At 39.3% G+C, this 24,924-nt stretch overlaps 1 protein-coding gene across 1 annotated transcript in view; it reads left to right on the forward strand.

The window, feature by feature from the left end:
* Positions 1 to 24,924, forward strand: part of LOC126425550 (pancreatic triacylglycerol lipase-like) — a 239,764-nt gene that overhangs the window by 108,038 nt on the left and 106,802 nt on the right. The window contains exon 6 of the mRNA XM_050088316.1: positions 21,164 to 21,280. Within this exon, the coding sequence (XP_049944273.1) occupies positions 21,164 to 21,280 (117 nt within the window). The remainder of the gene's footprint in view (positions 1 to 21,163; positions 21,281 to 24,924) is intronic.

Genomic DNA, 24,924 nt, shown 5'->3' on the forward strand with positions numbered 1-24,924 from the left:
ACAGTACATCGTTTTTAAATAGCACCCTATATTTTTATTCAGAAATCTGCTTCCGTTCCTCGAGACCTGCAGAAAGACTTAGCACAACGTGTACCATTCATGTAAACACGACATTAAAAAAAATATAACACAAAGTTGATTTTGACTCTCCCATAATAGCACACATGTGTAGTTACTCGGAGTAACATACTCGTCCACTTTCTGTAGCTGACAATGAAAAAAATGGAAACACAAGGCACATTGGTCATTCAGTCAACCGTCATCAGTTGAATGTTTGCGTGAGTACATTGTAAACCAAGGAAGAGAAGGTAGAAACGCCACTCATCTGTGCAGAATGTAAGGTTCAAGTAGCACAATACTGCACTTTTAAAAAGTATGTTGTGTACAGTAAAGGCAGCCCTTTATTAAGAACTGCATCATTATTACTTTTGTTTTGTTGTGGTTGAAGATAAACGTAATGCTACTCAGAAAGAGGAACTGTACAGAGAGCAGTGTCCTGGTAAGAACCCACTTTCCCAATGGACATTTTCTCGTGCGGGAAATGAGAAGCTTCGATGCAGAACGTGCTCAGAGGAAGCCGCAGAAGTTACTGCTGTTGATACTGTTGCAATGAATCCTCTCCTGAGATGCTGACAACTTAAACCCGAGATTGGCATTCCTAAGACCAGTGCAAGCCGCAATCTAATACATCAGGAATTCCGTAATTAACATGTACACTTACACCATGAATTACATGGAAATGACTTGCAGAATCAAGGAGAGTTAATGTCTGGTGTAGGATGCTTGGTACTATAAACATTGGCCCTTATTTCATCAGTGGTCACCTATGCCAACTTTCTCCACGAATTTTTCTATGTCTTGTGGATGAAGTGCTGCTAAGAACCAGAATGCTTACATGTTATTAACAAGATGAATGTCCACTATATAACGCCTTGTGTGCACACGTTCTCAAACAATGGTATCCGCCAAATTGAATGATCCTTGGCGCTGCAAAAAAGATATTGTTTATCGAGATATTCCAAAAACTCCAGAAAAATCTAGGAACGTAAATAGTAAGTGCGCCTATGGGCATTCTGGCCCACTTTGACCTATGCACTGGGATTTTCTAGCCATAGAGGGAGGGCAATGACCTTGAATGCATAACTTCATGAAGCCATGTGCCCTCCACACCAACTCTCTCCTCCCACCTCACCTCATCCAAGCCCTCTCATCCCCTCTCCATAGCATAGTTTAAAAATGAAACAACTCATCAAAAATCCAATATGGTGGAACTAATCCAACTGTGCTAGTGTGAAAATTAAAAACACAAGCCACACTCCCTCCCCTCCCCTACCACTCTTCAGGTAATGAGAGTGTCGTGATTAAATGAAACAATCAATGAAAAATGCAAGGTGATGGAACTAATCCAATTGAGCCAGCATCAGAAGTTAAAGAAGAGACAAGCTACGCCCCATTTCCCCTTCCCCTCTGCCTCTCAAGCCATTCAGTCACAACATAATAGTAAAATAATGCGTGAAAGTGACAAGTTCATGTTAAATGGCATAGATATTCGCCACCCACCCACCCACCCACCCACACACACACACAAACACACAAACACACATACACATTTGCAAGAATTACTATATTTCCACATCTGTATTACTTACCAAATCAGTACATTTCATCTCTCTGAAACAATGTTTATGTCACATTTCATTTCTCTCTCTCTCTCTGTTAGTACATCCTAACAATTTTTTTGACAGAATACTCTAATATCTCTTAGTTAGTGCATTCTATATCAAATACTGTACGCTTAATCGTCAGCAAATTCCAACTCTATCTTTGTAATATATAACAGAGATAATGGGGAAGGAAACAAAAAATCTAACACAAAAATACTCGAGGTATAAAATTTATTTTATTCCAAGAAAGTCAGATACACAACTGTGAAAATTTACGTACAAGAAGGAATATTCAGAGTTTAAATTGTTTCATTTCTTCTATACTACAAAAATACTCTCACTATGTCATACCTTATGATTCAGAATATATTTTTACACAGTTTAGAAGCATGCACAAACGTTTGGTCATATCACTATTTTCATAATCAAATGTGTCTATGTTGTTCATTCTTCCATGGTATATCATGCACGTGCTTCTACTGCTGAGAAAGTCAAATTCATCTTTGCTGAGAGCCGTGAATCTTGATGGTAGATATGCCTTATTGTCCTTCAGGTGGGCCAGCAGTGCCACTCCACATTCGGTGCTGCTGTGTCTTGCGCTCGAGATTGGATATCTTTCTCACTTCTCCAATGCTGGGAGTCTTACAGTGCGTATTGTACTTCCACCACCACCCAAATACCTCACGTTTTACAATTGCAAGTAGAAGAATTTCTATTTTTCTTTTATCAGAATACACTGTGATTGTATTCTTGTCTGACAAAACCCAGCTAGATATTTTGTATCGAAAATTAGGTGCAACTGGACAAGGTCCTGAAACTGCGAATCTCCATTAAGTGATGCAAGAGATTATATAAATATTGTATTTAGCATTACTTTATATATCGAATCATTGTATTTGCTGTGGATGACAGTAATATATTTTTAAATTAATTCGTGTTAAAAAATTCACTCAATTACTTTATATGAAACAACTTTTCTTAAGTATTAAACTCTATAACTATGTGTGACATTCAGTATCATTATTTGCACAATCAGGCTCACCACCATCAATAAGTGATTTTAGCCACTTCTTATCTTCATCATTTGGCATACTACATGTATATTCTGATGTTCTTTCACTCAATAAAGCACACATATCTGTGGCTACCTTGTTATCAAGTACATCTAAAAAGAAGGACACATCATAAGCATTCTATGTAAGCAGAAATCCTTAGTACTGTTGATAAAAGTAGTAATAATAACACTCAAACATTTGTTCCTCAATGATGGGCACCGTCCACCATGAGATTTGACTGGAAAATAGTATCATGGCCTATGGTTGTAACAGCTCATTGTCGATAGGACACATTTGCTGGCATACACTCTGACCGAAAACCCTTGAGATATGACTAGAAAATGGCGTCATGGCCTGTGGTGGCCATGATTACATCATGAAGGTGCAGTGACGACATGCTGTTATCCCGCCCACAAACATATTTAAGGATATTTAGATTACCTAGACAACTTTAAAAAAATTATTCATAACACACATACACAAATATATAAACATGTCTTTTAACAGGCCTGTAAATTATTGATGAGGAAAGGCATGCTTTGATCATCAAACAGTTTTTACGGTATGTCAAGGTCATCTGACAAATGAGGGTGCTTACCCATGCCATCACCACTAGCACTGCCAAACTGATGCTTCATATTCACAATGCAGTTGTCAATTATGCTCAGTCTGAAATGTAGAGGTATTGATTAGACCAACTTATTTACATCCAGCACCAGCATTTGCTCCAAAATTTCCTCAATTTCATATTTCACCATCTCAACAAGTCCTGAGAGGCTGTTCCCCACAGAAAAGTCCTTCAATAGTTTTGCACACCACAGTGTGAGACTGCACATTGTGTTTCGTGGTATTGAAGCAGCCAACCAGCCACAAGCAACAAAACCGTAATTTTTTTGAGAGTTTAAACACCACACCACTCACATTACTGAGAATACACATGCATTTCCACAGTATATGCATTATTGATAGCTGCATGAAAGTGTCTTTTCACAGTATCAACAGCTAGCAGCACATACACACTACGAGTGCATGCCTGCTGGTGCTGGGCATGGAGGCTAGAGAAAAGAGCTCAAGAATTCACATATTAAATGATTTGTATTTTATTGAACTCAGAGAGGCCTTTATTGGAATATGGCAGCAGTCTGCTGTGGTCTCCTTCCATTTCCTTTGTCCAATTCTTCATGAGTAGCATAGGCAACATATATTAAATTCTTACCTGTAACCTGTAAGTGGTGTGGTGGGAATATGAAGTTAATATATAAATACAAAGGTTTTTTAAATAGAGTTTATTTATTGATAATCCAACTTAAAAGTATTTGTACATTTTCTGAAGGATGCTTATGACTGCTGATGTACCAGTACATTTGCATGTGTCTTTGAATGATTGAGCGGTTATACTCCTCAGAATTCTTTATTGATGCACTCTTGAAGAGATCATGCAACCATAACACTTTTTCACAGCCTTTGACATAAACAATGGTGTCTCTATGAACATAGTTTCAGGGCAGTATCACAATATTTTCATGTGATGCTCCCTCATCATCTCAGAGCTTTACATGATGATAGCTACTAAGCTATGCAATAGTTCAATGAATAGTAGCGCACTGTACTGTACTAAACGATCTGGGTGAATCAAAGATAGCGGAATACTTTTTTAATACCTATACGTAATACTCTTGCATATCCACAATGATGTTTGCACCCTGAGACGTCTTTGTGAGATGTGGTGGGCGTGGTGCAACACTTGTAAATTTATGCAACAGGTTGTACAAGTCCTGTGAGAAATGAGTAGTTTATGGGGCAATCGTGTTGATTCATATTCAATAATGCCTACAGTTCCAGATTTCATCATCTCGTTTTGCTTGGAGCAGTCGGTTACCACTATAGGTGCTCATTCTGTAAGCTTGTTAGTGCTGAGCGTCCAACCAAATTCATCGACCTTGTAATAAGAAGAGCGAAATCCTGTGTACGTATCTTGCAGTAGACTGAAATTGTTACTGTCCCAGTCATGCTGTAAGTTATCGAATTATGCCATAGAATTGGTTAATTTACAGCTCTCAAATAAGCTCGAATTTTCCCTGCCGTCTTTTTGCGGTGGCACAATAATTTTTTAAGATATTTCTAGATGAACAGAGGGCATGCAGCTTTACTGTATGGTTAAATGATGATGGCGTCCTCTTGGGTAAAATATTCCGGAGGTAAAATAGTCCCCCATTCGGATCTCCAGGCGGGGACTACTCAAGAGGACGTCGTTATCAGGAGAAAGAAAACTGGCGTTCTGCGGATCGGAGCGTGGAATGTCAGATCCCTTAATCAGGCAGGTAGGTTAGAAAATTTAAAAAGGAAAATGGATAGGTTGAAATTAGACATATTAGGAATCAGCGAAGTTTGGTGGCAGGAAGAACAAGACTTTTGGTCAGGTGAATACAGGGTTATAAATACAAGATCAAATAGGAGTAGGGCAGGAGTAGGTTTAATAATGAATAAAAAAATAGGAGTACGGGTAAGCTACTACCAACAGCATAATGAATGCATTATTGTGGCCAAGATAGAGACGAAGCCCATGCCTACTGCAGTAGTACAAGTTTATATGCCAACTAGCTCTGCAGATGATGAAGAAATTAATGAAATGTATGATGAAATAAAAGAAATTATTCAGGTAGTGAAGGGAGACGAAAATTTAATAGTAATGGGTGATTGGAATTCGAGAATAGGAAAAGGGAGAGAAGGAAACATAGTGGGTGAATATGGATTGGGGGAGAGAAATCAAAGAGGAAGCCATCTGGTGGATTTTGCACAGAGCATAACTTAATCATGGCTAACATTTGGTTCAAGAATCATGAAAGAAGGTTGTATACATGGAAGAAGCCTGGAGATACTGACGGGTATCAGATAGATTACATAATGGTAAGACAGAGATTTAGGAACCAGGTTTTAAATTGTAAGACATTTCCAGGGGCAGATGTGGACTCTGACCACAATCTATTGGTTCTGAACTGTAGATTAAAACTGAAGAAACTACAAAAAGGTGGGAATTTAAGGAGATGGGACATGAACTGAAAGAAACCAGTCGTTGTACAGAGTTTCAGGGAGAGCATAAGGGAACAACTGACAGGAATGGGGGAAAGAAATACAGTAGAAGAAGAATGGGTAGCTCGGAGGGATGAAGTAGTGAAGGCAGCAGAGGATCAAGTAGATAAAAAGATGAGGGCTAGTAGCAATCCTTGGGTAACAGAAGAAATATTGAATTTAATTGATGAAAGGAGAAAATATAAAAACGCCGTAAATGAAGCAGGCAAAATGGAATACAAACGTCTAAAAAATGAGATCGACAGGAAGTGCAAAATGGGTAAGCAGGGATGGCTAGAGGACAAATGTAAGGCTGTAGAGGCTTATCTCACTAGGGGTAAGATAGATACTGCCTACAGGAAAGTCAAAGAGACCTTTGGAGAAAAAGAGAGCAACTTGTATGAATACCAAGAGCTCAGATGGAAACCCAGTTCTAAGCAAAGAAGGGAAAGCAGAAAGGTGGAAGGAGTCTATAGAGGGTCTATACAAGGGCGATGTACTTGAGGACAATATTATGGAAATTGAAGAGGATGTAGATGAAGATGAAATGGGAGATACGATACTGCGTGAGGAGTTTGACAGAGCACTGAAACACCTGAGTCGAAACAAGGCCCCGGGAGTAGACAACATTCCATTAAAACTACTGACGGCCTTGGGAGAGCCAGTCCTGACAAAACTCTACCATCTGGTGAGCAAGATGTATGAGACAGGCGAAATACCCTCAGACTTCAAGAAAAAATATAATAATTCCAATCCCAAAGAAAGCAGGTGTTGACAGATGTGAAAATTAGCGAACTATCAGTTTAATAAGTCACAGCTGCAAAATAGTTACGCGAATTCTTTACAGACGAATGGAAAAACTGGTAGAAGCCGACCTCGGCGAAGATCAGTTTGGATCCCGCAGAAATGTCGGCGAAGATCAGTTTGGATTCCGCAGAAATGTTGGAACACGTGAGGCAATACTGACCCTACGACTTATCTTAGAAAATAGATTAAGGAAAGGCAAACCTACATTTCTAGCATTTTTAGACTTAGAGAAAGCTTTTGACAATGTTGACTGGAATACTCTCTTTCAAATTCTAAAGGTGGCAGGGGTAAAATACAGGGAGTGAAAGGCTATTTACAATTTGTGCTGAAACCAGATGGAAGTTATAAGAGTCGAGGGGCATGAAAGGGAAGCAGCGGTTGGGAAGGGAGTGAGACAGGGTTGTAGCCTGTCCCCGATGTTATTCAATCTGTATATTGAACAAGCAGTAAAAGAAACAAAAGAAAAATTCGGAGTAGGTATTAAAGTCCATGGAGAAGAAATAAAAACGTTGAGGTTCGCCTATGACATTGTAATTCTGTCAGAGACTGCAAAGGACTTGGAAGAGCAGTTGAACGCAATAGACAGCGTCTTGAAATGAGGATATAAGATGAACATCAACAAAAGCAAAACGAGGATATTGGAATGTAGTCGAATTAAGTCGGGTGATGCTGAGGGAATTAGATTAGGAAATGAGACAAAGTAGTAAAGGAGTTTTGCTATTTGGGGAGCAAAATAACTGATGATTGTCGAAGTAGAGAGGATATAAAATGTAGACTGGCAATGGCAAGGAAAGCGTTCCTGAAGAAGAGAAATTTGTTAACATCAAGTATAGATTCATGCGTCAGGAAGTCGTTTCTGAAAGTATTTGTATGGACTGTAGCCATGTATGGAAGTGAAATATGGACGATAAATAGTTTGGACAAGAAGAGAATAGGAGCTTTCGAAATGTGGTGCTACAGAAGAATGCTGAAGATTAGATGGGTAGATCACATAACTAATGAGGAGGTATCGAATAGGGAAGAAGGGTCCGGTTGGTATGACATGTTCTGAGGCATCAAGGGATCACAAATTTAGCATTGGAGGGCAGTGTGGAGGTTAAAAATCGTAGAGGGAGACCTAGAGAAGAATACACTAAGCAGATTCAGAAGGATGTAGGTTGCAGTAAGTACTGGGAGATGAAGAAGCTTGCACAGGATAGAGTAGCATGGAAAGCTGCATCAAACCAGTCTCAGGACTGAAGACAACAACAACAACAACAACAACAGATGAACAGATGTCTTAATCACTCTTGATTGTCTTGATGTCACTGAAAGACTGGGATACTTGTGAAGTTCTCACTCAGCACATGCAGAAGTTTCAGATGAGTTTAATCTATACTGACATATTGGGTACTTTCAATACCAATTTATCCAGCACAGTTTTAGTCCTTTCTTATGACGCTCCTTGAACGCATGAGTTATTGTCTGTAGCACATTGTACTAGAATCAGTTACTGTCTGGCATTCATAATGAACTACTTATTATCCTCAAAGTAACCCATTAACATTTTGTGCGAGATACAGGCACTAAAGCAGTCATCTGTCGAATAACCTATGAATCATCCTGCGTTTTCTAATGCATTCAGGTCCGAAGTTGATGCAGAAATATATGACTTGAGAGTTGATGTGATTCCAACATTTCGTATGTGGTTGAGCTCGATACTACGAGTATAAATTTTGTATCATATTGCTTGAACCAGAAAGATGAATTCATTAAATTGAGCTGTAATTTTGGCGTTAGCAGAGTGCTTCCGTCCTTCTTTGTGAGGACAAATTTTCCTCCCAAAGGCAGGAAATGTTGCTTGGATGTGTTACCTCATCTTGTTGTTGAACGCGAATTCTTATCTTCTTGTTATAATTAAAGGCCATCGAAGCCATAGGTTTGTGGGAGAAATTTTCCTAACAATCGATCCAGTTGTCATACTGAACTGGAGTTTTTATACTGAGTGATGCCATTGTGTGGAGTTCCACTCGTAATTCTCACATGTTATTATGTTCTGCTTCCACTATGAACTGCTTTTCTGTAATGCGTTTTCCTATGCCTGCGTCCTTTCTCCTGCGTCTTTGCTTCGCTTTATCAGCAATTATTCGAGCTGCAGCATGCATGATATTCTTTATTTGTGGTATAGGCAATATCATGCTCCTAGCAGGCATTGTCTAATATCTTAAATCCTTTATTGCTGCAAACTGGATGCTTTTTCATCTCCGTTCGAGGTCCACAATAATTGTAACCAGGGATACGATATTCAACTGGCAGTTTATTGAAAATACCACTGCCACTTATGACGTACTTGTTAACACTCATGTCATGATTCGAGGTTTATATTTTCTGAGTACGGGTGATTTTTTCCACCGTGTACAGACTATAGGGATACACAAAACAAAAGGTCTAATGAACTTCTGTCCGAAAATGCATGGTTTCCATGCTAGAGACCATTTATTCAATCATACATTGGTACCGAGACTACAGTCTAATACACGCTGTACACTTCTCCAGGGCGTCGCTAAATCGCGAGTTTTCGGACAACGTAGGGTAGAATTCACGATCCATCTTATACTCACACTGACACATTTAGTACAGTTTTTGTTAAACTGTGAGCGTGGTTAAATAACATCATTTCCGTGTAGCGCGGCCGCTGCTGCTGCAATGGTGGCGCCTCGTCTGTGAGGAGAAAGAAGATCAAATCGTTAGTTAACCATGTTATGCATGATCGACAGATTCTTTTTATCCATCATCGGTACTAAAACTTACTTCTACGGGAACCAGGAAGTATTGTCGTTTCAGCATATGTCGACATTAGTTTGTCATTAATCAGCTCATTGTATACTTCAGAGTCATGTCAAAGATATTTTAAGGTTAGAGTTATTCGTTTACTCGTAAATAATTAAATCTGGATTTTTGTTTGCTATTTATGGTGAAATGAACAGGTAAGTACCAGAAGGGGTACACTTTTTTAAGTCCGAAAGGGTATTAACACAACAATTACTACCGAATACATTAATTGTGATGTTTGTCCAAATGCATTAGACGTTTGTAAGTGTCAAAGGTGGTTTTCTACGTTTGAATCTGGCAATTTTCATCTTTCCACTCGTACTTACCAGGAAGAACAACAACTTTGGACAATACAATATTAAGGTTGGAAGCAAACCCGTGTCCGACAATCGAGTAACAGTCAAACACTCGTAACTAACCTTGATCGACCATGCAAGAAAATATGCAGCAGGTTGATACAGACAAAAAAGCTAACCGATTCACCACATGCAACTTATTGCTTCAGCGGCACACTGCAGAAACTTTTTTTGATCGCTGGAACATTGGAGACGAAAAATGGGACTCTATGATACTCCAAAACGCAAAAGACAGTAGCTCTCTCTGCATGATTCACCACGAAGCACTACTAAGCCAGACTTACACGTCAAAAGGGTATTTGGTGGAGTATTTGGGGAATCATTCATTTAGAAGGGCTGAAAGCTGGACAGTCTGTAAATGCACATCTTTACTGTGAAAAACTGGACCGAGGAAATCAATCTTTAATTGAAAAGTGTCTAACGACTGTCGATAGGTAAGACGTTATTGTACTGGTGCTAGTGTTCTACTAAAAAAGCTCAGAAGAATGATACAAAGAATAAAACCTCTGATGCAATAAATAAAGTTATTTATCATCGTAATCCAACTGAATATCATATGTTAAAGCAGTTATTTATAATCTATACGTAAAATTACGAATGTGTAAGGTGGAATGTTAAAAATTTAAGTGATCTTTTTATGGATCTGTGAAACGTAAATAATTAACTAAACACGATAATGGAAGACGGTAATTTGCAAGACGAACTTTGGAAAAAATTAATGAAGTGGGGTGCAAGGTATTTCGTCAGCCACCACACTCGCCCGATATTCTGCTGTCGTATTTCCATTTATTCCAGTCGCTACAATATTTTCTAAGCGGTGAAAAAACTGGAAATATGGATGATGTCCAAAATTCAATCTCTAGATATTCTTTCTCAAAAATGGTATGATTTTTACTGTTGAAAATTTGCTCACTTGATGGAAAAAGGTTGCTAATAACGAGGGTGATCGCATCATTGACTAAAAATAAAAACTACTTAACATTTTATGTGTTTGAATTTAATGTAAAAAAGTGACGTTACTTTCCGGTCCTCCTAAAACATGATGATTGTCTTGCTGCTATAGCTTCAACATGGTCACCGTTTGAGAGGTCTCAAACTGATTGAAGGGTCTATGGATAGCTGTAAATATATAGGTTTTGGTCTAATGAACAAGGCTTTTATACTTGATACTAAATACAGAGCTCGTTGTTAACTTGCGTAAGAGCAGTACTTTGTGTGCTTCCATTGATTCATGACATTGGTTTATGCTTGGTTGGTCAAACTCCCTTTTTATAGTAAATGGTACAATACCATTAGTGTTACAGATTTCAGGTTTTGAGTATTCTAGGCGGCTTTTGAGTGCTGTGAAGTCTTGCTGCTTTTCACGCTTCACATCTGGCACAATGCGCAACTGTGTCTGACAGCGAGAAGCGGTGTCAGTGAGAAACGTTGCCTGCTGGACGCGTGTACTGAACTAGATACCGGTCATAGCCACGTACCGCTGGCGAGTGCTGGCTTCCGAAGCACTTGTCAGAGTTGGACCAGTGGACTACTGCAGTACGTCGTACAGCTTCCTTTGGTTCAAATGGCTCTAAGCACTATGGGACTTAACAGCTGTGGTCATCAGTCCCCTAGAACTTAGAACTACTTAAACCTAACTAACCTAAGGACATCACACACATCCATGCCCGAGGCAGGATTCGAACCTGCGACCGTAGCAGTCGCGCGGTTCCGGACTGCGCGCCTAGAACCGCGAGACCACCGTGGCCGGCATGCAGCTTCCTTGCGACGTTGCAGTGACGAGTATTTAATTAAGCATAAAAGGTCAGCCACTGGCTGTAGGAGCGCCAGTCTGGTAACTAGACTGGTCAGAGCAGCTTACGTACAAACATGCAGCATTATGAATGCTCACATGGTGGCTGTCTTGCATCAGGCAGGTACGTCACATCGATTCTTTGGTAAAACTTTGTCTTTCTTTGTACTGGAGGTGGTGCCCCTAATCGCGTTAAAGGCAGCCACTGGCTCTTTTAAGGTTGGTCAATCTTGTCAAAGAAGACATTTGAACATGCTAACATCACTTTCTGTAGTATCCGTACTTGACGGTATTGAGGTGAAAAACAGTTTTCCCCTTCCTCTAAATATAACACTTGCGCAGTGGCATTGGCATTGGTTTACACGTGGCAGTAGACAGAATACTCGTCTACAACATGTCCTGAAAACTTCTGGCTTGCAAAAGTACTTAGTCAAAAACGTGAGCTGCCTGATGGACATATACGTTGAACAAAAGCTTTACAAAGTGATACTATAACATATACAGGGTGTTACAAAAAGGTACGGCCAAACTTTCAGGAAAAATCCCTCACACACAAAGAAAGAAAATATGTTATGTGGACATGTGTCCGGAAACGCTTACTTTCTATGTTGGAGCTCATTTTATTATTTCTCTTCAAATCACATTAATCATGGAATGGAAACACACAGCAACAGAACGTACCAGCGTGACTTCAAACACTTTGTTACAGGAAATGTTCAAAATGTCCTCCGTTAGCGAGGATACATGCATCCACCCTCCATCGCATGGAATCCCTGATGCGCTGATGCAGCCCTGGAGAATGGCGTATTGTATCACAGCCGTCCACAATACGAGAACGAAGAGCCTCTACATTTGGTACCGGGGTTGCGTAGACAAGAGCTTTCAAATGCCCCCATAAATGAAAGCCAAGAGGGTTGAGGTCAGGAGAGCGTGGAGGCCATGGAATTGGTCCGCCTCTACCAATCCATCGGTCACCGAATCTGTTGTTGAGAAGCGTACGAACACTTCGACTGAAATGCGCAGGAACTCCATCGTGCATGAACCACATGTTGTGTCGTACTTGTAAAGGCACATGTTCTAGCAGCACAGGTAGAGTACCCCGTATGAAATCATGATAACGTGCTCCATTGAGCGTAGGTGGAAGGACATGGGGCCCAATCAAGACTTCACCAACAATGCCTGCCCAAACGTTCACAGAAAATCTGTGTCCATGACGTGATTGCACAATTGCGTGCGGATTCTCGTCAGCCCACACATGCTGACTGTGAAAATTTACAATTTGATCACGTTGGAATGAAGCCTCATCCGTAAAGAGAACATTTGCACTTAAATGAGGAATGACACATTGTTGGATGAACCATTCGCAGAAGTGTACCCGTGGAGGCCAATCAGCTGCTGATAGTGCCTGCGCACGCTGTACATGGTACGGAAACAACTGGTTCTCCCGTAGCACTCTCCATACAGTGACGTGGTCAACGTTACCTTGTACAGTAGCAAATTCTCTGACGCTGACATTAGGGTTATCGTCAACTGCACGAAGAATTGCCTCGTCCATTGCAGGTATCCTCGTCGTTCTAGGTCTTCCCCAGTCGCGAGTCATTGGCTGGAATGTTCGGTGCTCCCTAAGACGCCGATCAATTGCTTCGAACGTCTTCCTGTCGGGACACCTTCGTTCTGGAAATCTGCCTCGATACAAACGTACCGCGCTACGGCTATTGCCCCGTGCTAATCCATACGTCAAATGGGCATCTGCCAACTCCGCATTTGTAAACATTGCACTGACTGCAAAACCACGTTCGTGACGAACACTAACCTGTTGATGCTACGTACTGACGTGCTTGATGCTAGTACTGTAGAGCAATGAGTCGCATGTCAACACAAGCACCGAAGTCAACACTACCTTCCTTCAATTGGGCCAAGTGGCGGTGGATCGAGTCAGTACATACTCACGAAACTAAAATGAGCTCTAACATGGAAATTAAGCGTTTCCGGACACATGTCCACATAACATCTATTCTTTATTTGTGTGTGAGGAATGTTTCCTGAAAGTTTGGCCGTACCTTTTTGTAACACCCTGTAGGTGGCTGTTCGGTCTGTCTCTGACAATTATCAATGTTCAGCACACGAATATTTTAACACAAATTCAAATCTGCACGAATGGAAATATTTACACAACAAGAAGATACACATTTGGCAAATTTATTTGGTTGTTACACCCGCATTTTGCTCTATCCTGCCAATTTTAACAACTTCTGGACTTGGTGTTCCAATTGATAATCAATTGTACCAGTTTCTGCAGTTGGTACCAATTGACTAACATTTTTCAGACTATACTATGACATCATTATTTTATGCTATCAAAGTATCTTACATTGTCTTCTTCAACTCTGCTTCTCACTACAGGATTGTGTAAATGGAACAACAACAAAATTATTTCTTATGAAAAATATCCACACACTAACCCTCTCATGTTTGGTATTTTAATTTCATTAACACAGCAACAGTTGTGTTTGTATTATATCCATTTACCCTGCAGCGCTCAAACCTATGGCTCTGTGTGTGTACGTGATCAAGGTGGACACTTTCTGTGTTAATGTGGAACAGCTGACAACTACAAGACTGAGCTGCAGCAATTTATAAACTATGTGTGTGTGTGTGTATGCTGTTATTGATTGGTGGAATTGAAAATAAAAACCAGTTATGTAGGATGCATTTATTTACAACTGAGAATTATAGTAAAAGCCATTCTTTGTAATGCTGTATTCGTCCAGATTGCTTGGCAGCAGAAATAAACTTCATGCAATAGTAGTACTGATAGCTCTGTAGTAATAACAAAGCCCTAACTATAGCGACATACACAGGTAATAATAGAAATAATAATTGATGATGCAGGAATACTTTTTGACAGGTATTTCCAGTGCAACTCTGAACCGCTTCTTGCGTTTTGGGAGACTGGATAGAAATTTTAAAGAGGGTATAGAATTCTAGCAAATGCAGTACATTGTGTTGGCGAAGCCAGTCAGGTAATGAATCTTCTTACCATTCTGTTGCACTGCCGTTATTTGTTGAACAATGTCCTCTTGTAAGCAGTGATGCACTTTTCATTACCATGACTTTCAATTTTTTATGGTGAAAGCTGTGAATACATTTCTCTGATAGATGTTTACAACAAATGGACTATTTAAAGTCTTCTTCTCTCAACATAAGTGTCTTGTTAATTGAACACATGAGACCTAGACATGTGCACATACAGTGAACAAATATTGCTGCTCATATTACCGAATTATAAAAACTAAAATTGTTAGAGGGGTGTAGGGGCCGAATATGCACACCAGTGGCAGAATTGACCAAGAGCATAATGACGGTGTGTCATTGACGTCAGACAGAGGGAATTCTGGGAAATAGGGAAGTGAAGGGAATTCCTTCCTCTATGCGTGTGAAGAAAGATCTCAGTGGACGTTAAATATATGAAAGTCTTCTGTTATCAAAATACGAGCTTTTATAACAAAGCTTAGATTCGCTGAGTCTTGATATCCCGACATATCATTAATGGCCCAAGAGAGAGAGAGAGAGAGAGAGAGAGAGAGAGAGAGAGAGAGAGAGAGTTGTATTGAATTTTCTGAATTAAATGCGATCTCTCTCACAATATTGTATTCCAGGGGCACCTTCAAATAAGGTTGATGGCAGAAGCAATTTATTGCTTGAAAACTTCTATGTTCTATGATGTATCACCACAAGCATGAAATACAATTTGTGATATTTGCCTGTCTCCAATTTTTGGGATAAGTTGAGATATTTTTGGCGCAAGGTCATGCATTGTCCTTTGTTGAAGCACTCTTACTCCTACCTACATTTTGAAGTTTTAAAATCATGCACTGCCTTGATAAAGTCAACTTTATAGGTCATTGACATCCTGTGACATTACCAGGTTTCAGGTTCATTGAGGTCACTATACTAAAAGTGACGCCCTCACTCGAATATGGATCCAGCGATTCTAGATCCGAACCAAAGGCTGAGTGGTGTTCTGAATGCTGAATGCCCGATGCCTAATACCTACTATGTACCTCCTAATGCATAGCCAAAATGCATAATGCGTAATGATGAGAGTAATAGTATAAAGTGAGACATTTTCTTACAATCAGTTCAGATATGATTGAGCACTATGCTTGTTAACGTATCTGTCAATTCAATTGGACAAAAGAGTAGTCTTGAAAGACAGGTGTTGAAATCCCGACGAAATATCCGCAGCAACTGGCTTTGCTGTAATAAAGGCAAGCTGCAGCTGTCTATGTACTAGAAAATATATTCAACAACATTTCTTGACTTGTACAGAGACTGGAGCAGCAATTCCCAAAGGAGAAGACAGACCAAGATGAAGCCAAAGAAAATTATTTATTTATGAAAGCAGAAAATGGACAGGAAGAAGATGAATGTAATGCGGTGGATTATGACTGGTGGTTCACTGGTAGATGTCAGTAGACATAACTTAATAAATCACAATGTAAGATACCCAAGAACGAGAGGGTTACACAACCTATTGTTTGAAATTAAACCTCCTGAAAAGAGTTCCCAACCTGAGATCTTGATTTCAGTAAATCTATAGAGGCTACCAATGATCACAAGCCAAGATCTTTCCTCTACAGGATAGTAAATCGCAGCAGAGTCTACAAGTATATGCATCTGCATTGAATAAAATTGGTGTGTTGTTATTGAGAGATGATGAAATATATGTTGGCTTGGGTGAGAACACAATTTCAGACTCTAATACAGTTGTGCTTAATTCAGATATGAAAGTCTTCTCCGCTCTTTTAAGAGAAGAAGAAGATGTAGATCCAGAAACATGCACTTCAACTTCCAGTCAGACTAATTTCTCAGAGATTACGACAGCACTTCTAAAAGAAGAAGAAGACAGACCAAGGTGATGATGCTAAAGCCAATGTATTTGTAAAACCAGAAGATGGAGCGTTGGAGAAAAAATGGTGATTATGATGGAAGATGATAATGAATATGACACACATTACAGTTAGGAAAATGACAATGATGATGATGAAGAGCAAGAGGATAGTTATGATGACGAAGATGACACTCAGAGTTGGAAGATGCTGTCCAACAAGTCACCAGAAGATATTTACTGGAGTAACCCAAATGAATTGGTATTAGTTTTCTTGCTAGATTTGAAAGTGGTAGGCAGTAATTCACATGGAAATGAAAAATTATCTGCTGAATAGGAAGCATCGATAATTGCTTGAAGTTTGGAACAATGGACATAGAAAATAATGAAGTGGAATACTCAATTTCAGGATGAGATGTTATGTATGAGAACTTTTTTTTCGTGTCATTTCCACTGTAATATGTTACAATGTTGATGTAATATGAAAATGTAAAAGAAATATGTAACGAATTTTATATCTAGCCTATTTTTGTACAAGTCTTTCCATCCAATCACTCTGTAATATATTATAACACTGATGCCTCAGTCACGTAAAATAAAAATAAAATTTGATGAAGAAATTAATGGATTTAAAACAGAGAAAGACGAAATTTACTGACAAGACAGAATTTCAAGAGTTTATGCATTTTTTGACACTGGCCTACTATTACAGGAAATAAGTTTGAACATAGCACAAGAGTCAGGAATGTGTGTGTGCTCAAATATGCATGAGCACATGTGTGCATGTGTATGTGCAATTTCACCTGCATGCATGTGCATGTAATTTTTTGGGGTATACATATTTGAATATGCCATAAAAATATACATATCAGTTACTATATATATATATATATATATATATATATATATATATATATATATATATATATATATATATATATATATGTGTGTGTGTGTGTGTGTGTGTGTTATTTGTTTGTGTCAAAACTCTTGCTACGTGAATTTGTTATTTTATCCATCAGTTTATTACTAATCTGTGATTGGCTGGAGTAGTTTCAGTTTAGTATAGTTAAACTGATCCACCATCTTGTAATTTTCATTGGTTGTTTCACTTTATTACTGCACTCTGAATGAAGATGTGGAAGGGAGGTAGCATAATGTGTGTGTTTTTTTTTATTTCCACACTAGCACAATTGGACTGTTTTCACCATCTTGGATTTTTGATTGATTGTTTTGTTTTGGTAATATGTCGTGATTGGCTGGTGACATGGGGAGAGGGTGAAAGGAGTATGGAGAGGGGAAAGGGGGAGTGGAGAGGACATGGCGTCATGACATCTCGTGTTTACGGTCATTGCCACTGCCCTTCTGTACAGGCAACTCAACTGCGTAGGTCATAATGGGCGAGATTCGTTATAGCCACACTACTGTAGAACACTGTTTCTTCGTCCAACACGTGGACCAGTTGATTCCTGCCCATTGTCACCACTTTGACTACCTTTGAATGTTATACACCTTTTCGTGCTCACAGTGGATTACAGTGCTATTTAGTGGTAATATACGAGGTAGATCCCAGTTTCTGTTTCTTATTAATGCCGTTGTTTTGTGTGAAATCATTAGACGTTTTTGAGCAGGCCTTGAGAAGAGGAAGTGGATTACCAAATGAAAACTGTTTATAGATATTTTAAAAAATGCGTGCTGCTATTCAAATCTTCGTAACGAATAAAGTTACAAGACAGTCAGTCACGCCTCTGGTAGCTAAACGTTTGTGTGATACTTTTTTTGTATTGCTTCTGGTCAAACTAAATAGAACGCCCTTATAACACACTTTCAAATTATGACATGTGGCCCATACTTACAAATTAATTTTATTTTCATCGAATCGTTGACAATAGACCACAGTTTTATTACAAGTTGTATAGATTATACCGTCTTCTGCGACTGTAATAAAAGTCATATTAAGACCAAATGCCTTCTGCTTTATTCTAAAGCATCTTCAGTGGTTAGGTTTCTTTGTTTCTTATCTGATTCTTCACGCTTTTCTACACTAGTATGGTAGATTGTATCACGCAGGACTTCCACTAATATTAAATATATTCAGGTTTATTTGTTGTGAAGATATTTCATGTCAGTCAAACTACTATCTTCTAAAATCTACCACAATGTGTAGAAGAACGTGAAGAATGATGTAAGAAACAAAAAAATCCTGACCACTAAATATGCTTTAGGATAAAGCGAAACGCTTTTGGTCTTAGTAAGACTTACTACAGTCGCAGAATATGGTGTAACCTACATAACTTTTAATAATGCGACTGTGGAAAAAGGGGCGAAAAACAAAGAAGATAACATGTTAATTTAATTATTGTTAACTCTGTCAAATACTACAGTTACAGACTAACGCCTTACAGGAAATTTACGAACATAAAACCTTCTGAGTATAAAGTAGTGTTTAATGAAATTACGGTTCAGTGTTCTCTTGATCTCACTATTGCTATATCTCCGTGATATACCTTTATGGCTATGTGAAAAACTCAGAAAATTGAGAACCTGATTTCTACTTATGTACATTTTTGCAATAAACTATTGGGCATTAGGTGGCATTCGTAACGGCGTTGATACATGCGCAAGTCACATGGCAGGCATTTCGTGTCGGTATGCGTTTTTGGGGTATGCGCTTTGGTTCGGGAGGCAGCACTGGATCTGGTATTGTCATAAACACCCATCACTAATGTACAGCTCGTAGCGCTCTCTCTCGAATTATGACTCAAGCGGATTTGTACAACTAGAAGGATGGAGCAGGAGTGTCATAATAGAACCCAAAGATAGAAGTTGCCAACAAACCCAGTGCAGAAGCGTTTCGTCCTTTTGTAGATCCATCAAGTCTGTCACAAGTGTGCTTGTGTTTTATTGGCTCGCTTACGTTTCCATCCCAGTCAGTCAATTTATCTATGGAAAAAAGACATGACGTTGGGTGAGATGTGTTTCCTGTCGCTGCACATTTGTTCTTTAAGCAGTCCCGTCACATTTCTGTTTGGACGTTGGCCTTGGAATCATGAAGTTTACTCTGAATGCCTGTGTCTATTCTGAGCGACCGCCTGCACACAGATGTTTCACTTCCTTCCATTGGCAATTTGTCGCAGAAGTAAAACACCAAAGTTGATAGCTCACAACCTCGCCTTCTATCGTCCGTACCACTAGCTTGTCTAGACTCTTTTTCGTAATTACTGTAGATTGTTAACGTATTTCATTTCTATACGACAAAGGCAGCAATTTCCACAACTGTAGGTAATTAGTGGCAACACCAGTGGGAGATATTAAACATAATGGGGTATTCAAGCGCAGAGCAACAAGACTTTCTTTGTGATTCTTCAGTTTCTCCAGGCGTATTTTATGACGAAATAAATCTCGGGTGAACAGCCTGGTATGAGTGTGCATAGGACACAATATTTCGGCCATAGACCACGTTGTCATTATCAGGTGCACTGATGTACTGACCGGCGGTGCGCCGGCGCCATGTATATATAGGACAATCCCTGTTCCGTTGCTCCCTCAGGCGCTTCCTATGAGTCGGTGCGGTCCGCGCACCGCGCGTGGTTCAAGTACAGCGTCCGTTCTCCCGCCGTCTGGGCGCTGCATTCTAGGATATTTATTATTTGTAACTTGGATTAGGTATGAAATGACAGTAATATAGTCAACAGTGAAATGGTACGAGGGTTGCCCAGAAAGTAATGCACCTTAATTTTTTTCTCAGCTGAAAACAATGCTACGAATGCTAAACGTTAGGTATGTATTATTTCAAGTCTCCTTGAGTGAGCGCGCCAAGTTCCCGTCACTTCCGACAGATAAGCGTAGCTGCAGGACAAAACGGCGTCTGTACGTGACGCACGTTACAATCAATGTGCCGTCATTGACTTTCTCTCTGCATAGAAATAAACTGTGGGGAATATTCATAAACGCTTGTGCAAAGTCTATGGAGCATCTGCTGTTGGAAGAAGTACAGTTTACTCGCTGGGCACGGAATGACAGGTCATCAGAAGGCGGTTCGGCGGAGCTCCACGATTTGTAGCGGTCAAGGAGACCACCCACGGCTGTCACACCTAACATGTTGCAGCGAGCTGATGTTGTCATTCGCCTTTAAAGGATGCCATTCGTGGAAGACATTTTGAGGACGATGAGGAGGTGATTGACACAGTGAAGCATTGGATCCATCACCGGGACAATGATTGGTAACGAAGGGCATAGATACCCTTGTCTCGCGCTGGAGGAAGGCCGTAGAACGTGACGGAGATTACGTGGAAAAATAGGGTGTGCAGATAAAACACCATTCTTTCGTTTGTGTAATTCCCATTATGTTCAATAAGGAACTGTTGAAGAAAAAAATTCAGTGCATTACTTTCAGGGCAACCCTCGTAGCATATACTTTTAAAAACTAAGATTACTTCTTAGAATTGCCTTTTTGTAGGAAATGTCTTGACCTATAGACACACCTCTCCCGTTTTGCATTATACTTAACACTTACGATAATGATTTATTCACTAAGACTAACCTCGCTAACAATCAGATAAAATACAACGAACTGTACGGCATTGCTACCATGCAGTTATGAAGCACGTGTCGTATATTAAGTCTTCCAAGTGTTTCACATGTAGCCCCGTTTCTTCGTGATTTAAGTGAGTAAAGACCTCTGGGAGCGACCTGAGCGGTGCGTGGCGTGGTTTCAGGTCTGGACCCGGCAGATCCGTCCTACACGTACATGCCAGAGTTCGTACGGCTGGACCCCAGCGACGCCGACTTCGTAGACGTTATCCACACTGACTCGCAGTCCATCCTCGGCAACGGTGAGAAACTGCGAAACCTTCTTTATCTCTCTTTCAGTAAAACAGTCGAAATTACATTTACCTTTATACGTAGTTCTACACCATGTGATTTAAAGTAGCTTGTCACCACTTTCGTCTTCGAGAATACTATTTTTATCTCTGTATCAACGTGACTAGGTCAACATACTAAAAAGTAAGAGGATAATCAAAATGAGTTACATGGTTTTAGATTAAGGGGCCAAAAGTAACGGGAACAAGCGTCCCGTTTTAAGAAATGTTAACACTGAAAGTGTTTCGCTTTGTTTTAAAGCATTCTCAGTGGTCGCTGTATTATTGTTATACTGACCATTGAAAATGCTTTAAAAGTATAATCAAACACGTTTGGGTACAGTAACCTCTGAAGGTGGTTTAAAAGAGAACGAAATACTTTTATTAGAGTCACAAAAGACGTTGTTGACCCATACAACTTGTACAACTGTATCTGCGGAAAAGGAGGCCGTTAGACAAAGAAGACAACAAGTAATGAAAGAAAACAGTAATTAACATTCGAGCAAGAAGGTACATCTTAAAAGCTAATCAAGGAGAAGGTAACTGAGTTAGTCGGCTCCGTTGTTTGAAATTATGCTGGTCACAGTTCTACATAATCTGAACGTTGACTTATTTGCAATGTCACCATAGCACTCATTTTGGCGAGAAATTATCACACATGTTCCTACCTGCTCTGGCATCGTTCCCCGTTAATTTTCTGTAAGAAAATTTGCAATGGGGACAGAGTCAGTAGGTTACAAAGTTTTGCGGCGGTCATAAACCACTGGTAAAAATATCCTTTACGAATGATGTATGCCTAGCAAACATGGTAGCTTACGTGAACGCAATTCTGAACCATCACTAAAGCGTTAAGATAATAATAATTGTCCTTCCACCAAATCTTTGGAGCTACAGAGGTCGTTTCACAAGATGGTGCATGTTTCTTCAACATCAGGAAAACAACGGCAAAGTTCTACAGACACGTACATAAGCTGGACGAAAATAGATTTACCAAGAAAATTTTTAAATAGTGAGAACTAATACAGTGAAAACGAAATGGGTAAAGGAAACTATGGAAGACCCCAAGAGACTGAACATCTCCTCATAAGACATGGGCACGGCAAAAAAATCAGAAAACAGAAATTTCGGCAAACGCCCAACGAGAAGAAAACAGGAAAGAAGCGGACATAAGACAGGAAGACATATGAGAGTGTCGGTGGTGTCTAACATAGGTAAACACACAAATAAGAACTTAAAACTTCTGTGCTATAACATTTTATAAGACGTGAATCGGCGTGTTGCTTAGGCAACGATAAATTTTACAACTCTCAAAAACAATCTTCTTTTGTCTCTTGTGATATGACAGAACATATAGTTCTGAAGCCAACCTTATTGATGTCAAAACACTCACTAACACACCAAAACACTATATGGAAGAGTAACCTGCTCCCACATCACCCCCTTCTCAGTAAGACGGTCACAATTCACTGTACCACGTCCACTAGTCTTGCGGGAAGTCTAATTACGCGACCCGTTCTTGATGTTTGTGGTTTTTTATCTTCAGGTTGGGGTGGTGGTGAAACTGGGGTATCTTCCGGCAATCTAACGTCTTCGTTCAGCAAATATGCAGGTTTCAATCGGTGGAAATGTTTTTTACTTGGTCTTTAATTTTGAGAATTTTGGTGTTCTTTCCACAACTTCGTATGGGCCTTCATATGGAGGTTCTAACGACTTTTTAACTCTATCAACCCTTACAAATACGTATGTTGACGTGCTGAGGTCCTTGTGTACAAATGGTGTCCGTTTTACTTTGTGAGTTATTTGCACAGGTTTCAGCTAGTTCATATATTGTTTTAGCTGTGAAACAAATTGGGGTAAGTGTGTATCACTTTTTGTTACGACTTCTTGAAAAAAATCACCAGGTATCCTGATGGGTGAACCATAAACCATTTCTGCTATCGTAGCATTTGTGTTTTCTCTGATTGAGCAACGAAGACCAAGAAGGATTACAGGTATTGTTTGAGTCCATTTTGTAGTTGAATGTGAACGGATTGCTGCTTTAAGTGTGCAATGATATCTTCCTATTTTTCGTTTGGATTGAGAGTGATATGCAATGGTCTGAGTTTGATTAGAACCACATATTTTGATGGTGCTTGGAACAGGTCTGAATTAAATTGTCTTCCACGATCGGCTACTATTTGATAAGGTGTGCCAATCTAGTAATCCAGCAATTGAAGAAAGCTTGAGCTACAGCTTCTGCTTGTATATCCCGAAGTGGTATTACCTCTGCCCAATTTGTAACTCTATCGGTGCATATTAAGCAATACGTATATTCATCAGAAGGAGGCATTGGCCCTATCAAATCCAGATGAATTATTTTAAAACGTTCATCCGTGTCGGGAAAGTGTCCAATTGGTGAATGCACATGTCGTGATATCTTGTTTTTTGACAAGCATTACATGCTCATGACCATTTTGCAATGTTCTTTTTCATATTCACCCAGACACATCTTGATGTAATCATTTTTACAGTTGTCCACATACCTGGATGAACCAAATTATGATAAGGATGAAAAATAGCATAACGGAATTTTTCATGAATATAAGGTCGAATACTCTAAGTCGAGACATCACACCACAATTGCATTCCTGTCTGAGTCAAATAGTATTTTAATTCAAGCGAAGTATTGTTGCCAGATTGCAGTTGATGAAGCTCTTCATCATTTTCTTGTGCTTGGGCTATCTGTTCATAGTTAATTGGAACCATTCCTTGAAGCCTTGAACAGCTATCGGCCACAACATTTGCTTTAGGAGAAATATGTCGCAAATCTGTTGTAAACTATGAAATATATTGTAGATAACATAATTGGATTGACATTGCTGTCTCATTCTATGTTAGAGGGGCATGATCAGTATAAATAACAAAGTCTCTACCTTCTAACAGATATTTTCTGATGAGTCTACATCCACAAACTTTGGTAGCATTACATTGTTTAACATATATTAATATTGTAGACAGGCCACACTGGAGTAGTGTGTCTAAGAGAGTTTTGGAACAAAGAGTATTTATGAGTCAAATTTCCAGAATGCCGACCACGAATCTAATTTCACAGTTAAAATTTTCAAGTCTAACCCACTTGAGAAGCGAGTCCCAAAAAATCTCATTTGCCCGTACCAAAAAATCTAAATTAGCAGGATTCTAACCAAGAATTTAATTTTGGAGTTTCCCCAAACAAAAAATCGGATTTGCTTGTATTAATAAACTAAATTTCACATAAATACAATTGAAACAAAAATGGCAAACAAAGCACAGCTAATTAAAAAACTTTGGAAATTATAGTAGAGGAAATCTTAGTTTAATGAAAAGAAAACATCAAAGTTTTTTAAATTTATTCAAATTCGATAAGATGAGTAGGTCGAGCTTTATTTACTTCTTTACCTCAATACACAAAATGTAAATTTACAAGTTTATCTAATTTATCAACATCATTTTAAAGATTTTAGTATAGTGTAATTGTGGTTCATGGTGTGGGCTCCTGTAGTCATGTCCTAATCCATGAACCACGGGCAACGTATGAGTGGCCAAGTAAGTGGTCCCGAAAGTCGGGATACCAGTTACTTTAGAATAAGGCTAGGCAT

This window comes from Schistocerca serialis, chromosome 1 (assembly GCF_023864345.2).
Source record: "Schistocerca serialis cubense isolate TAMUIC-IGC-003099 chromosome 1, iqSchSeri2.2, whole genome shotgun sequence".
Lineage (NCBI taxonomy): Eukaryota > Metazoa > Arthropoda > Insecta > Orthoptera > Acrididae > Schistocerca > Schistocerca serialis.